This window comes from Ascaphus truei, chromosome 9, assembly GCF_040206685.1.
Source record: "Ascaphus truei isolate aAscTru1 chromosome 9, aAscTru1.hap1, whole genome shotgun sequence".
Lineage (NCBI taxonomy): Eukaryota > Metazoa > Chordata > Amphibia > Anura > Ascaphidae > Ascaphus > Ascaphus truei.
The window spans coordinates 13,923,258-13,938,826 of NC_134491.1; the positions used below are offsets into that span (position 1 = coordinate 13,923,258).

General features: G+C 43.5%; 1 protein-coding gene across 1 annotated transcript; it reads right to left on the bottom strand.

Annotated features, from left to right (window-relative positions):
• Positions 1–545: 545 nt before the first annotated feature.
• PPP1R14D (protein phosphatase 1 regulatory inhibitor subunit 14D) lies at positions 546–7,818 on the bottom strand. The gene is made up of 4 exons (XM_075613434.1): positions 7,235–7,818; positions 4,643–4,732; positions 3,024–3,056; positions 546–2,613 (listed from the first exon to the last, which is right to left on the bottom strand). Exons 1-4 carry the CDS (start codon positions 7,415–7,417, stop codon positions 2,545–2,547), a joined length of 375 nt encoding a protein of 124 aa, XP_075469549.1. The 5' UTR covers positions 7,418–7,818; the 3' UTR covers positions 546–2,544.
• Positions 7,819–15,569: the final 7,751 nt, after the last annotated feature.

Here is a 15,569-nt window from a genome sequence, read left to right on the forward strand (position 1 = left end):
CATGATATCCCTGCTTCAGCACAGATAACGCAGTCGAAGATGATTGAACCACCTGTGCTGAGCAGGGACTGATTGAACCATCTGTGCTGAAGCAGGGATATCCTACAAACCTTGCCTGCTAGGGGGTCTTGAGGACTGGAGTTAAGCACCCCCGTGTCCCAGACAGGTTGATCCGGTGTTTCAGCCTCCGTGGTACCAGTTGGAACGTGCTCTTCGCCCCACACACACACCACATGCTCACCGACCGGTTTGGCTGCTTCCCCTAATTAGCCAGGCGGAGACACGCGGACTCTGCTTGTGTACGAGTAGTGTCATTAGTGCCAGTCGGGGTTGCAAACACTAATTATTTATAGCACTCATGGGCAGATGAGAACGTGGCCTAAATAAAGAGCATCTTTTCTGAAAGGGGTGAGGTGCTCGGTTATTTTCCACCACAGTAACATCATGCAATCCCTCTTTTAATCCGTATCCGTACCCCTAGCGATGGGAAGGGGGCCTGCAAAATTCTGAATTTGTTCAATATTGGACAAAAGCTTATTCGCACCTAGTTTTAGAAACATTTATGATTAGGAAACATTTATGCTTCTAAAATGTTCTACCAGGAAGTAATACATTGAGAGAGAGACATGTTAAGTACTGTATGTCCTGGGCACAGACTTAAGATAATACAGTGTTACATTAATTAAGCAGGGTTATACATTATATTTAAAGACATTTCATGAACAGTTAAAGATAGGGTGACCAGACGTCACGGTTAGTTTGGACTTTGTCGTGACTTTTTTCTTAAATGTCCCGGTTTTTGGGGTGTTGGCGCGGTGGGCGCTCGCTGCTTGCAAATTTTTTTTCCCTGGAAAAATATAGTCACCCCAATTAAAGATAATATATGTTATGGGCGTATGTACCAGTCACAGTCCAGATTAAAATGTGAGATGGCTTCCTAAACGAACGCCATGTTTTGTTTTTTTCAATATATACTGGAGAGTGTAACAAAAACAGTAGTGATACTCTGTCTGAAATTAAAATAAAAAGTAGTGGTAAAACCCTTTTACCTGAGAGAGCAGGTAATCTATATTCTAGTATAAAGGTGAGGCGTCTAGCAGTCTGATAGGCTGGGGGGAGGGCCTTAGCACACTCGGACATGTACAAAGATACACACAGACAAACACGCATACTTATATACTGTAACATACTGCTGACATTTTAAACCTGTGCTGCTCAACTCCAGTCCTCAAGACCCCCCAACAGGTCAGGTTGTTTTCAGAATATGCCTGCTTCAGTACAGGTGGCTCAGTCGAAGATGCAACTCCAGTTCTTAAGGGCCACCAACAGGTCAGGTTTTCAGCATATCCCTGCTTCAGCACAGGTGGCTCAATCAGTGGCACAGTCTTCAACTGCACCACCTGCGCTGAAGCAGTGATATCCTGAAAACGACCTGTTGGGGCTCTTGAGGACTGGAGTTGCGTCTTCGACTGAGCCACTGATTGAGGCACCTGTGCTGAAGCAGGCATATTCTGAAAACCTGACCCGTTGCGGGTTCTTGTGGGCTGGAGTTGAGCAGCACAGGTTTATGCGAATAGTACGATCGTGCCAAACGTTGCCATATTACTGTCTGCTCAATGTCACACTTCACCCTATTAAAAATTCCATATCAATCATCTCTCCCAGGAACCAAAGTCCATCACTGTGACCCTGGCTTCAGCCTTTATTAACTAGCAACGTACGAAGGGAAGTAACTGTGTAACACGGTCACACACACATAGCATTCCTTCATTAACCGAAAGCCACACTCGGGCTTATAAAAAAAAATCAATGGCTCCATTATTCTGATTAATAATAGCATGTACTTGTATAGCGCTGCTAGTTTTACGTAGCGCTTTACAGAGACATTTTGCAGGCACAGGTCCCTGCCCCATGGAGCTTACAATCTATGTTTTTGGTACCTGAGGCACAGGGAGATAATGTGACTTGCCCAAGGTCACAAGGAGCCGACACCGGGAATTGAACCAGGCTCCCTTGCAGTGCCAGTCAGTGTCTTTTACTCACTGAGCCACTCCTCAGGGAGTCCCGATCAGTAGACCAGAGTGCGGCGCTCTAATGGGTCACGTCTCGCGTGCCGCACCTTTAGATATTATAATGCTTCAAAAGTGGCAATTGATAAAACGTGTATGGGGTCCGTAGACATAAAAATCCTGTTACTGCTGGGAATTCAGTGCCTTCACCTTTTCGCTGCCACGCCATTGCCGGTCTGTCTGGCAGCCGAGGGGTTAAGTCTCGGGTGGGCCACTTCAGTCCTCAAGGGCCACCAGCAGGTCTGCGGGATATCCCTGCTTCAGCACAGGTGGCGCAGTCATGGCGTCAAGGGCCACCAACAAGCCAGGTGTACGGGATATCCCTGCTTCAGCACAGGTGGCGCAGTCTTTGATTGAGCCACTGTGCTGATGCAGGGATGTCCTGAAAACCTGACCTGTTGGTGGCCCTTGAGGACTGGAGTTGCCCACCACAGGGTGAAGTGGTATCCTGGTGTGGAAGGGTGCTGTCTGCGTGTCACTTGCGCGCGAAGGACGAAATCTTCCGTAATCCTTTCAGACGGTGTAAAAGCTCCTTTGTGAAGTCCTGCAACACAAAGCGTAACATTGATCCACATGTCAACCTCCCCACCCCAGGGGGCCCCTTTACCGACCAGCCCTATTACATGCACACGCACAAAGAAAACTCACTCACCCTTAACATTCACTTGAACCATTTATCTGCAAATAAGAGTCACTTGACGCACTTAGTCTATCATTATGATGTCATTGAAGTCATTATGATGTCATCATTAGCCGAAAAGAGAAATGGAAGTTGCTGATGTGCACGGATTCAATGTTTCCGGGAGAAAAACACGCAAGATACAAATAAGTAAAGCAGTTCTTGTATGGGAATTTAATGTATTTAAGGAAGCCGATTACACTGAGAAGGTGTTTATAAAAAGAAGATATTTTCGTTATGTGGGACTGAATGTTTAGCAAGATTTGGATACTCACTTCTGTAGGTTTCGAGCACTCCTGGAGAATTTCCTTAATATAAAACATATGAAAACATCAGTTTTTTCCCTGACAAGAGCGCAAAGTCAAATTATTACAGCCCATTACCAGGGTCTCATTACTACAGCGCTGCATTATGGTCAAATTATTAACACATAATCGACTAACATGATATTATACCAATTAGCAGTTTTTATCATGTTCCTGTGTATCACAGACCCAGTACGGTTCTTCTCCCTCCAGCAAAAAAGAGAGGTAAATGAGAATTTTCTCAGGTAGGGTTAGGACCTGCATACTGGTCATGCCATGACGTGGCTGCATACTGGTCACGCCGTGACGTGGCTGCATACTGGTCACGCCGTGACGTGGCTGCATACTGGTCACGCCGTGACGTGGCTGCATACTGGTCATGCCGTGACGTGGCTGCATACTGGTCATGCCGTGACGTGGCTGCATACTGGTCATGCCGTGACGTGGCTGCATACTGGTCATGCCGTGACGTGGCTGCATACTGGTCATGTCGTGACGTGGCTGCATACTGGTCATGCCGTGACGTGGCTGCATACTGGTCATGCCATGACGTGGCTGCATACTGGTCATGCCGTGACGTGGCTGCATGCTTGTAATGCTTTGGCCAAAGGGTTTAACTAAATGACCCGTACTCATGAGCAGATTAGCACTGAAGTATTGTACTATATGTTGTGTCACTTTGTATGTTGCGCTGGGCCTTTCTGTTTTTGTTTTGATATTATGCTAATGTTCCACGACTGTGTGTTAACCATTAGATTGTCAGCTTTTCAGGCCAGGGATAAATGCACCTGTATACCATCAGCAAATGCTATGGACATTGTGGCAGTGGAAAGGTTAAGAATCTCTGCATTTTGCTATCCCGAGTTGGGACGTTCCCTGCAAGTTCAGGACAGTTCTGCTTAATGAGAGAGAGCCCAGTGGTGGTCAACTCCTGTCCTCAAGAGCTTCCAACAGGTCCGGTTTTCAAGATATCCCTGCTTCAGCACAGGTGGCTCAATCAGTCCCTGCTTCAGCACAGTCAAAGACTGAGTCTCTGATTGAGCCACCTGTGCTGAAGCAGGGATATCCAGAAAACCGGACCTGTTGGTAGCTATTGAGGACTGGAATTTGCCTCCCCTGCCTTAAAACAGCATGCCAAGCTGACGTTTTTTCATTTTTTTATTATTATTTCCCCTTTTAATATGAGCATCAATACAATCCACACAATAAGTAATTAGCTAAGTTGCTGATCGATCGGCGAAGATTCGGCTCAGGGGTTCATTAATGCAGCAGAAGAGGAGCAAAGATGCAAAGTTCTGTGGGGAAGATCATGTGACCAGACAGTCAATAGATACAATTGGTGCACTGCTAGAGAGGACAGGGCTCAAAAGGGGTTTCAGAAGAGGAAGGGGATGTGACTTTGTAAAGTGTCGCTATAGAAACAAAAAATGCTTGTTACATTATAAGTATTTTCTCACAGTACAGAACTGATTTATTTAAAAAAAACACATGTAGGATATTGCTAGGTCTGCAGCTTTACCCCCTCATGCCCATCGTACTTAAAGCGCTCAATATAACATGACACCTCTTTGTGACACTGTGTGTTTTACCTGGAGCCGGGATTTCTGCTCGTCCTTGCACAGATCCACGAGGTCATCGATGTCAATCTCAGGTTCAGACACCTCGCCCCTCAGCTGCGTCTGTAGAAAGGGATAAAACGGGGAGAAATGATTCATTGGCATGTCATTACCCATAATCCTCGTGTGCAGCTTAGCCGCTGTGTGACCGGACAATGGTGTGAATGAAGCAGGTTTGGGAACCCGTGGAAGTCGGACAAATATGATCTTTCACTACAAAAACACACATCTTTGCTATGCTTAGTATTATTATTAGTATTGGTACATTACATTTTTATTATCGTAATTAAACAATCACGTTATTCTAATATTTATACAATTTTAACTAATTGTACCACATTTAGTAATTTTTTTATGAAGCGCTGAACATCTACACCTGCTTAACCCCTGCGCTGCCAGAGAAGCAGAGCAAAGAATTGCAAGCATCTGGTGGTCATGGGGTTAAAGAAGACATTGCTTAGATTGTAAGCTCTGCGGGGCAGAGACTCCTTGGTCTAGTTACTTTATGTCTGAAGCGCTTATGCCCATTATGTGTTATATTATTATGTCACGCGTGTTACTGCTGCGACACGCTACGTACATGGATGGCGCTATATAAAGATGTACATACAATGTTGGGTAAGTGCTACAGACCTAAGCAGAAACAATATAAAGAGGGGAACATTGGCCTGGGGAGCTAACAATCTAAAGCAGTGGTGGCCAACTCCAGGCTTCAAGGGCCACTAACAGGTCAGGCTTTAAGGATATCCCTGTTTCAGCATAGGTGGCTCAGTCAATGATTGAGCCACCTGTGCTGAAGCAGGGATATCCTTAATCTGTATTACTCCTCCCCCCTGAAGAAGCGTGCCTCGTCATGTGAAACGTGCTTACGAGTGAGACGACTGTTCTGTGATTTATCATCTGAAATACGGTTGTATTTGGGTACTTACTTGGGCTACTGGAGGGGTCCTGGTTCCACTGACACCTACTATGCACACTGTATCATGCTCATATGTACATCATTACACTATTATTATTGATGTTACATTATGTATGTATGTATGTATGTATGTATGTATGTATGTATGTATGTATATATATATATATATATATATATATATATATATATATATATATATATATATATATATACATATATATATATATATATATATATATATATATATATATATATATATAGTGTTCGACAAACCTATACATTTGCTCGCCCCGGGCGAGTGGATTTTTAACCCCCGGGCGAGTAAATATTGGCCCAAGCAGCACACGTTTGGTACTAGGTGGCGAGTAGATTTTTTGGTGATTTGTCAACCACTATATATATATATATATATATACATGCATACATGACTAGTGTATGCCTATACTCTTTACCATCGTGGTGTTCACATGATATTATTATATGTGTATTATTTTCTATGATTGTACACCTGACTAGGTGCTACCTGTATAGGTAGACATATCACTTATATGTCTATACCTCATAGAAACCATTACTAGCTGAGTGCTTTTGAAACCATCATCTACCTGTGGCATTATATCCCAATAGTTCTCTCTGCCTATCTGCCAAGCAGCGATGAACTGATCCAGGAGTTATTATAGCCCAGGCTTATATCTACGTAGATTCATTTCCATCTAACCACATGTTTATGGCTTACAGCCAATAGGCCTAGGTATATCCGATTATGCCTTTGGCACACCTACCTATTAACTATTTTACCGTCTCTACTCTGGAGATTTTAGGATTTCCTTCGCTGTACACATATTTCTCACTTTCGACGTTCTTCTACATGAATACAAATGTATTATTTTGTTTTAACTGTGATATGGAGCACGTTGCATTGCTCACCTCAGTTATCATATGTGGGTCACCTATCATACCCTGTCACCCACGGGGATATTAGCATCTCGTTACACACAGTGCCCCTTCTATTTCTGACAAATGAGTGCGTCTTTATAGGGATCTCTGTGACCCCTTGGTCTGACCTTTTAATCTGGCCTGTTGGTGGCTCTTGAGGACTGGAGCTGGCCACCCCATGGCTATTGTCATTGACTGAGCCACCTGTGCTGAAGCTGAGATATCCTGAAAATCTGACTTATTCATCTGTTTAACTAATTAACTATAACTTTATAATCTGCACAGTGTGTGCTCCTCTGGTGTAAGGGTATAAACAGTAGCTGTCACAGGCATAAGCCACGACCTTCTTACATACTTGCTGCCTTGTATAGTGTATTCTGTATGTTGTGTCTTGCTAAATCGCTGAGCTGATTGAAGAAATAAAGACGGCTGATTTGAACTGCAAACCTGATTCCTGAGTATTACATTGTCAAAGTTTTTCTAACACATATATATGAAAGTTGGGAATTAATTAGAACCTTTGCATTAATGATAAGGGTGTGCGCATATATATATATATATATAGTTTTGCCTTTTGACAATTCCCCTTAATTATAAATGACAATGCAATTAAACAAATTGATTAACCCCTTCGCTCCCGGAGGCTAGCCTGCAACGCTTGCCTTCTGGCAGCGGCAGGGCTTAAAGCAGTAGGTGTAACTCCGACTCACCTGGCTCTGGTAGAGCTCCTGAATCTGGCTGTCTATCCACTCCTCCAGTTTGAGCCGGCGTTGCAAGTCTTTGCGATTGTACCTGACGGTGAGTTTATCCAGTTTCTTGCGTGGCACCTCCTCGTCGGGCTTCTCTGGAGAGAGGAAGGTGACCCGCGTACCTCCACTGCCCCCGGCAGCCATCGTCAGACACAAGGCCCTCTCCAATCCTCCACCTTTTCTCAGCCTTCCTACTCGCGCTTTCCTTCCCTCTCCTCACGGATCTGCCCCCCGTTTTCAGCGAGGACAGGTGGGCGAGCTGCAGTTTGCAGCCGAGGGCGAGACTTCATGCGATCCTCCAGGAGAGAGAGAGACCGGCAGAGTGGCCCGGGGAAAGAGAAATAGGCGCAGAGGTGGCATGGAAGCAGAGCCCCTGCCAGAGCCTTACTTACGTTTCATTTCTGATCGAGATCAAAAGTCGTCTGCTTATCTTGCTTTGCTCAGGAGATAAGACGCCCGCTGACATCATCAAATTGTGCTCTCTTTGCCGCCCTCGTAGACTTTAATGGTATTAAAAGTCAGGGTCGCTGTCTTATTCATCAACATAATGAGAGTCAAGATTACGCTTACACACACGTCATGTACGCAGAGTCAAAATGTACCAAACTGAGTGCTGATTTGCATGCCATTACCCAGAATCCCTGGCTGCAGTGGAAGCACCGGATGGGACTTTTACTGCACTTATTACCTGTGACACTCCTGTTTAATTACTCCTGAGGAAAGGAGCCAAAGATCGATGAAGGTGCGTGCGATCAGATTACCCGGCTCTCTGCATGACCTAAAACAGGGGTGGCCAACCCCGGTCCTCAACAGCCACCAACAGGCCAGGTATTAGGCCGCGGTCCCAGTCAGCACCGCACAGCGCTTCACCGCGATCTGCGGTCTTGGGAGAGAGGGAGAGATTGCGACGAGAGGGAGCGTGGTGGGGACTTTGCGGGGGGCGTGGCCATGACCTCACGTAGCTGGTTCACCCTCATTGGCTGAACCGCCGGCGGGTGGCGTGGCCACGCCTCTGTCCCGAGTTCCAAATACAATTTTTTGGTATTTGAGAAAACTCGTCGTGGAGCGCAGCTGCCAAGTGCTGCCGAGGCAGGTACTGGGCCCGGTCTGATTGGGGGGCGGTGCTTGTGCGCACAGCGCACGTAGAACGCACTGGGACCGCAGCCTTAGGGATATCCCTGCTTCTGCACAGGTGGCTCAACCAGTCCTTGCTTCAGCATAGGTGGCTCAATCAGTGGCTCAGTCTTCGACCAAGTCACTGGTTGAGCCACCTGTGCTGAAGCAGGGATATCCTGAAAACCTGACCTGTTAGTGGCCTTCGACGACTGGAGTTGGCCACCCCTGACCTAAAATACACTGGGTTTCTTATGCATGACGCTTTTTTTAAGGTACCGAATTTTTACACAAATCAGAAAAGTATCAGTATTTTTACAGCGCGTATTAAAAATTTCAGACCTAAAAAGATGGATTTGTAAAAAAATAAAATGTTAATGAATTTGGCATCTTGTGGCTGTACTGGGCCTACAGTACAACCACAGGGGCCCGTTCAATCAAATGTGTCTGTAAATAAAAGTTCTTTATTGACTTTCATTTTCCCTTGAGTGACTCCGTGGAGTGAGAAGTTTTGAGTAGTAAATTGTTGCGCAATGTCACTTATTTGGAGTGCGGGAACAGAGTTTGAATCCCGGTGTGTGACCTGTGTGACCTGTGTGACCTGTGTGACCGCGGCGGCTTCTCCTTATCTGGGAGCAGAAGGTTAATGTAATAAGCGCACGCCTAGCTATGAAAAGCCGGCCATTGGCTCTTTCATTGCACAAATCCGTTTGGGGTTTATGTAAAAAGATCCTTAAAAAAAAAATAAGACTAATAATAAGGTAATAAGACTAAACAAAGCAAACAATTGACAACCCAAATGGAAAACTTCCTAGATACAGCTAATCTCCCCATAATTACTCCAGACGATAAAGACAAATTAGCCCAAAATTTCACACTCGAAGAAGTTCTCAGGGTTATTAAAGATCTCAAACCGGCTAAGGCTCCGGGGCCCGATGGCTTCTCGAACTTATACTATAAAAAATTCTCTAATATCCTCGCCCCAGTACTATTAAATATGTTCAACTCTATACTAATAGACTCCCAATTTCCCAACAGTATGCTCCAGGCAACCATAACACTAATCCATAAAGATGGAAAAGACCCTACAGACTCTAAGAACTACAGACCAATTTCTTTAATAAACTGACTTAAAAATATTCTCCAAAATATTAGCTAATAGATTAAATAAAGTTCTCCCACCACTGGTTCATCCGGACCAGGTGGGTTTTATCCCTGGAAGACAAGCTGTGGACAATACCAGACGCATTATTGAGTTGGTGTCATTAGCTACCAAAAATAAAATACCATCGATGGTCCTGAGCCTTGACGCCGAAAAGGCGTTTGACCGAATCGACTGGAAATACATGTCAAAAACATTGCAGGCATTTGGAGTGGAAGGCCCTTTCCTTAGAGCCATCGAGTCTTTATACACTGCTACACCATCGGCAAAAATATACTCCCAAGGTTTCTCCTCTGAGACTTTTCCTATAAAAAAATGGAACCAGACAGGGATGTCCCTTATCTCCGCTGCTATTCGCCGTTTGTATGGAGCCACTAGCTGCAAACATAAGAAACAACCCAAATGTAACTGGAGTTCAGGTGAAGGGCCAGATATACAAAATCACACTTTATGCAGATGATGTGATCCTTACAATAACCAAACCTCAAACTTCACTTCCAAATTTATACTCCACTCTGTCTTCTTTTAAGGATATCTCAGGTTTCAAAATCAATAGTAGCAAATCTGAGGCACTAAATATAAATCTGCCTAAAGATCAAATTAAATTGATTGCTTTAAACTTTGATTTTAAGTGGCAACCGAATACGATCAAATACCTAGAGATATTTATCACAAAAAACTATAGTACTCTGTATAGGGAGAATTATCCAAAGGTCCTAAGAGCTCTTAAGTCTGATATTGGGAAGTGGTCCGGCCACGCTATATCATGGATAGGCAGAATACACAGTATAAAAATGAACATATTGCCCCGTCTTCTGTATCTTTTCCAAACTCTACCCATTCCATTGGTATTGGAGGAAATTAAAACTCTACAGTCTATTATAAACAAATTTATCTGGAAAAATAAAACACCAAGAATTGGTAAGAAAATCTTAAATATACCAAACAAGACAGGAGGGCTGGGACTACCATGCCTTATGTCCTATTACAAGGCAGCCCAAACAAGCCAACTAATACTATGGCACTCTAATCCAGTCCACAGACGCTGGGTATCATTGGAAACGGATTTAGTTGCTCCAGTCGAATTAAGTAATCTTCTATGGTCCCCAGTGAGAAAGAGACCCGCAATACTCAAATCCAGCCAAATTATAGCCCACTCACTCAAATTATGGAACTCAGTTGCAAATCGACACTTACTTACATCACCACTATATGATAACCCAGAATTTGGTCCAGGAATGGGCCGTAATAGGTTTATAGACTGGAAAATAGCAGGTATCACAAGATTAAAAGATGTAGGTTCAGAGGGATCTTCCAGACCCTTTGAATATTTCCACAAAGAAAAGGCTATCCCAAACAATCAGTTCCTTCAATACCTTCAATTGAAAGCCTTTTATAACAAAATCCGACCCCCCGAATTGCTAACTAGATTTGAGTCACTTTGTCTAGCAGATAGTAACACACCTGGACTGATATCTAAACTGTATGGATACTTTGTTAGCCCTCCTCCTCATATGAATCAAAAACTGAAATATATGCTACAATGGGAGGATGACCTGGGGGAGGTATTAGACATGGAAGACTGGAATGATATTTTTCAAAAAGTTGCCACAGCATCAATGTGTATCACAATGAGAGAAAATGCCTATAAAGTTATGATGAGGTGGTACTTAACCCCCATGAGACTAGCTAAATTCATCCCAGAGTCCCCAACTACTTGTCCGAAAGGATGTGGAGTACAAGCCACATTTATACATATGTGGTGGGGGTGTCCATTCATAGCAGCTTATTGGCTGGAAATCAAAATGTGGTCACAAAGGTTTTTCGGTTTGGACCTACCAATGGATCCCTGGTTGTTTCTTTTAAACAAACCATATTACCTCCTCATGAGACATGGAAATAAATTACTGTGCCACATATCCTCAGCCGCAAGACGCGAATTAGCGGCAGTATGGAAACAATTATTCCCTCAATTTCCAAAGTTAAAAATAAAGTCTGACAGATTTGCTACATGGAAAAAATGGTTAGTCTTAATAATTTGTTGTAAAAAAAAAAAAAAAAAAAAAAAGTTGATATTTATATTAACTGTGTGATAGAATATTTTAAGATGTCTTGTTAGGTAAAATTGTAAATGAATGTGTACTTTCTCCCATCTCTATTTTTTGTACCCTTCCCTCCCCCCCCCCCCCCCCATTTTTTTATTTTCTTCATCTCCCCCCTCTCCCTAAATTTTTTTAATAAAAATTAAGTTAAAAAAAAAAAAAAAAGGCCGTCTTGAGCAGGGGTGAGCACTTCCAGTCCTCAAGGGCCACCAACAGGTCAGGTTTTCAGGATATCCCTGCTTCAGCACAGGTGGCTCAATCAGTGGCTCAGTCGAAGACTGGACAGAGTGTCCCAATATAGGGCAGACCAATTCAATACTGGGCCCCTTGAAAACCCTAGTCCCAGTACAGCCCGGCTGCAGGTCCTAACACTGCTGCACCTGCAAAAAGCTCCCACAACCTCTCTAATGGAAGGGAGCGCTGCCTTACAGACCGGTCATTCACTCGTGCACCTGTTCTGGGCCATACTGTGGCCAAAGAATTTAATTAAATTACCCTTTTTTTTTTATAAGAAGATAAAGAGATAAATATTGACTATATAATTTGTCACGTTGGACGCTGCACTGAGGCCTTTTGCCTTTTTGTCCTTTATACTTTCACCCTGTTATTTCTCTGAGCGTCAGATCACACAAATGTAGTGTACTTGTAGTGACAAGTAATCCGTATGCCAGCACAATAACAGGGACAGCACTGGCTAAAAAGGTGGCCAGGGGTGGCAGACCTGTCACTGACATCTGAGTCAGTCTCCCACTGATTTAGAGTCAGTGTCACTGATTTTTAGCATCAGCGTTTCACAGGCGTCAAGAATGTCTCACTGATCCAACATTATGCTATTTCTGCCTTCTGCTGCCCATATTCACTAAACAGTGCCACGCTTGAGCACAACTTAATGCCCATTCAGATGAATACGAGTTTCGATGTGTGGTACAATTTAGCACTCTTTAGTGAATATGGGCCTGAGTCTGGCGATTCCTTAATGACACAGCAAAGACAGAGAGCCTGGAGGTCCCCGTCTCCAAACCTGCTATATTTACCACGACACGTTATATTTCGGTTAAACTGCAGGCGAGGATTCTGGGTAGTGACATGCAAATTATCCCCAAAGGGGGCGCGTCACTTAACTTCCTATCCACTCACATACACAATACTTCACACCCTATGTTGCCGTTCACAGCAGAGAACTGTGATGTTTACAACCCCGGCAGCTGTCTTTACTACAGTACAAAGGTAACGTATCCACAAAGCGCCTGGGTTTTAAAGGCACTTAAAGAATCCCAATTAGTCCATGAACCAGCAGGTCAACAATAAAACATGCGAGATAAGGACCAATCAATCACCATCTCATTATACAGACACCCTGATATATGATGGTGTGTGTATATACCAGGAGGGGGGATGACTCCAGTGCTGAAGGCCCACCAACAGGTCAGGTTTTCACGATATCCCTGCTTCAGCCCAGGTGGCTCAATCAGTCCCTGCTTCAGCCCAGGTGGCTCAGTCAGTGGCCTAGCCTCCGACTGAGCACTGATTGAGCCACCTGGGCTGAAGCAGGGACAACCTGAAAACCTGACCTGTTGGTAGCCCTTGAGGACTGGAGTTGCCTATCCCTGCTACATACGCATATTTTGCTATTTATTTATTTCATTTTAAGAAAAGGGGAATATTTTATTCTTATGATGGTAGGAGGAACTTTAAAATGGGTTTGGAAAACATCTTTGGTTAGACATAGTAGTACAGGGATGTGTGTGATGTGTGTGATGTGTGTGATGTGTGTGATGTGTGTGATGTGTGTGATGTGTGTGATGTGTGTGATGTGTGTGATGTGTGTTGTGCCTGCTGAGCTAGCAAAAACCACGGGTACTGGAGAGGTGCCATCTGGGAACTGGTTACACTAAGCAATATTTACAGAAGGATCCCATAATGATGCACTCAAAGACCTCCACAGAGTAATAATAAAATATAACTTTTAATATCATTATAAAATAAGGAGCAAACTGTTCTGGAGGGAACTAAATGGTTAAAAAAAAGTATTGAATGAAACTAACACAGTAGACACGAGCGTGTGAGCAGCGTTTATTGTCACTGGTAGTGTATTAAGGTGCGGGGCAGATGAAATGAGGATGTGAGGAGCCTTCCATGCGAAGACCCCGTGGGGTTAGTGAAAAGTGTGCAAGAGAAACTGGTGAGTTTATACACAGCGATAGAGAAAAGTGACTAAAGGAAACACACGGAGTGGTACTCTCCAAAGCTGTGCTCCCTTTAAAGATGCCCACAGATCTCCCTACTGTCAGTGGCTGTACCTGCTGCTGAATACCACACTGCAGCGCCCCGTCACAGGAAGTCACTTGTAGCTGTGCCAAATATCCGTTGTATAAGCTTGAGCTGCAGTGGCTGATAATAGCCCTGTCACACACTATTAGCGATTACTGCGGTAACATACTAGTTTGTGTCTCAGTCGCGCTAGTGACGCACGAATAACTGACGCCCGTGTGTTTCATTTATTCACTTTTCTTTATCGCTGTATATAAACTCACCAGTTTCCCATTATGTGTTATTTGTATTACTTGTTATTTATATGATTGTCACGTGTATTGCTGCTGTGACGCGCTATGTACATTAATGGCGCTATATAAATAAAGATATACATACACACACAGTTTTCACTAACCTAGCATTGAAGGTTCCTTACTTACACAATGTTATCTGACCCGCCCCGCCCCGACCCGCCAGACACTGCCAGTGACAATAAACGCTATAGCTCACACGCTATAGTTACAGTTACGCTATCATTTTATACTTTTTAAAAATCATTTAGTTCCCTCCAGCACAGTTTGCTCCTTATATTATAATGATATTAACAGTTATGCTTTATTATTTCTCTGTAGAGGCCGTTCAGTGCATCATTATGGGATCCTGCTGTAAATATTGTTTAGACATATTCACTCACATTTATCTAAGTTTTGGTGGGTGAAAAAGGCGACAAAAAAACCTCCACCGTTAGCATATAGCAAATAAAAATATCCCTTGTGAGCACATTCACATGTCTCTGACAGGTCTGCAACCCCGCCCTTCCCCATTATCCCCAGCAGACAGTGCTTCCACTGCAGCAAGGGATTCTGGGAAATGACATGCAAATGAGCACACAGTTCACTCACATAGAGTAAATATTTAGTATCTTTTATATATATATATATATATATATATATATATATATATATATATATATATATATATATATATATATGTGTGCTCATTTGCATGTCATTTCCCAGAATCCCTTGCTGCAGTGGAAGTGCTGTATGCTGGGTGATAATGGGGAAAGGCGGGGTTGCAGACCTGCCTAAGACATGCAGATGAGCATACAGCTATATTTGCATATATATATATATATATATATATATATTTCCCCCTCTTTGTAGATTGCTTTTATTTAACCCTTGCTCACCCTGGTTGCTCATTGCATTGCTTCTTAGCGGTCTCTAATGGGCTCTGTACATAATATTACTAATTGTTGACATTTATGAGATAACTGCATCCATTGTTACTCAGGCATGTTAGGACACATCACACCCAGCCCTGTGTATAACACATGGAGCTTGTACAGTGAGCTTCTGGTATATACAGCTAGAAGCAGCCAGGCTTTGTGACTTGGGAGCTACAGGGTTTATAACATCCCACTTTGTTTAACGAAGCAATCCCAGCCATATCCTACGTGTCTCTTCTTTTGTTTTTGTTTAATAATAAATCAGTTCTGTAGTATTAGATAACACTTACTACATTTTTTTTTCAATTCAACTCAATGCCATTTTTACTGAGTTTTAATATACTGAGCATCCTTTGATTTCTCCTGTCCTCAAGGGCCATCAACAGGTCAGATTTTCAGGATATGCCTGCTTCAGCACAGGTGGGTCGATCCCTG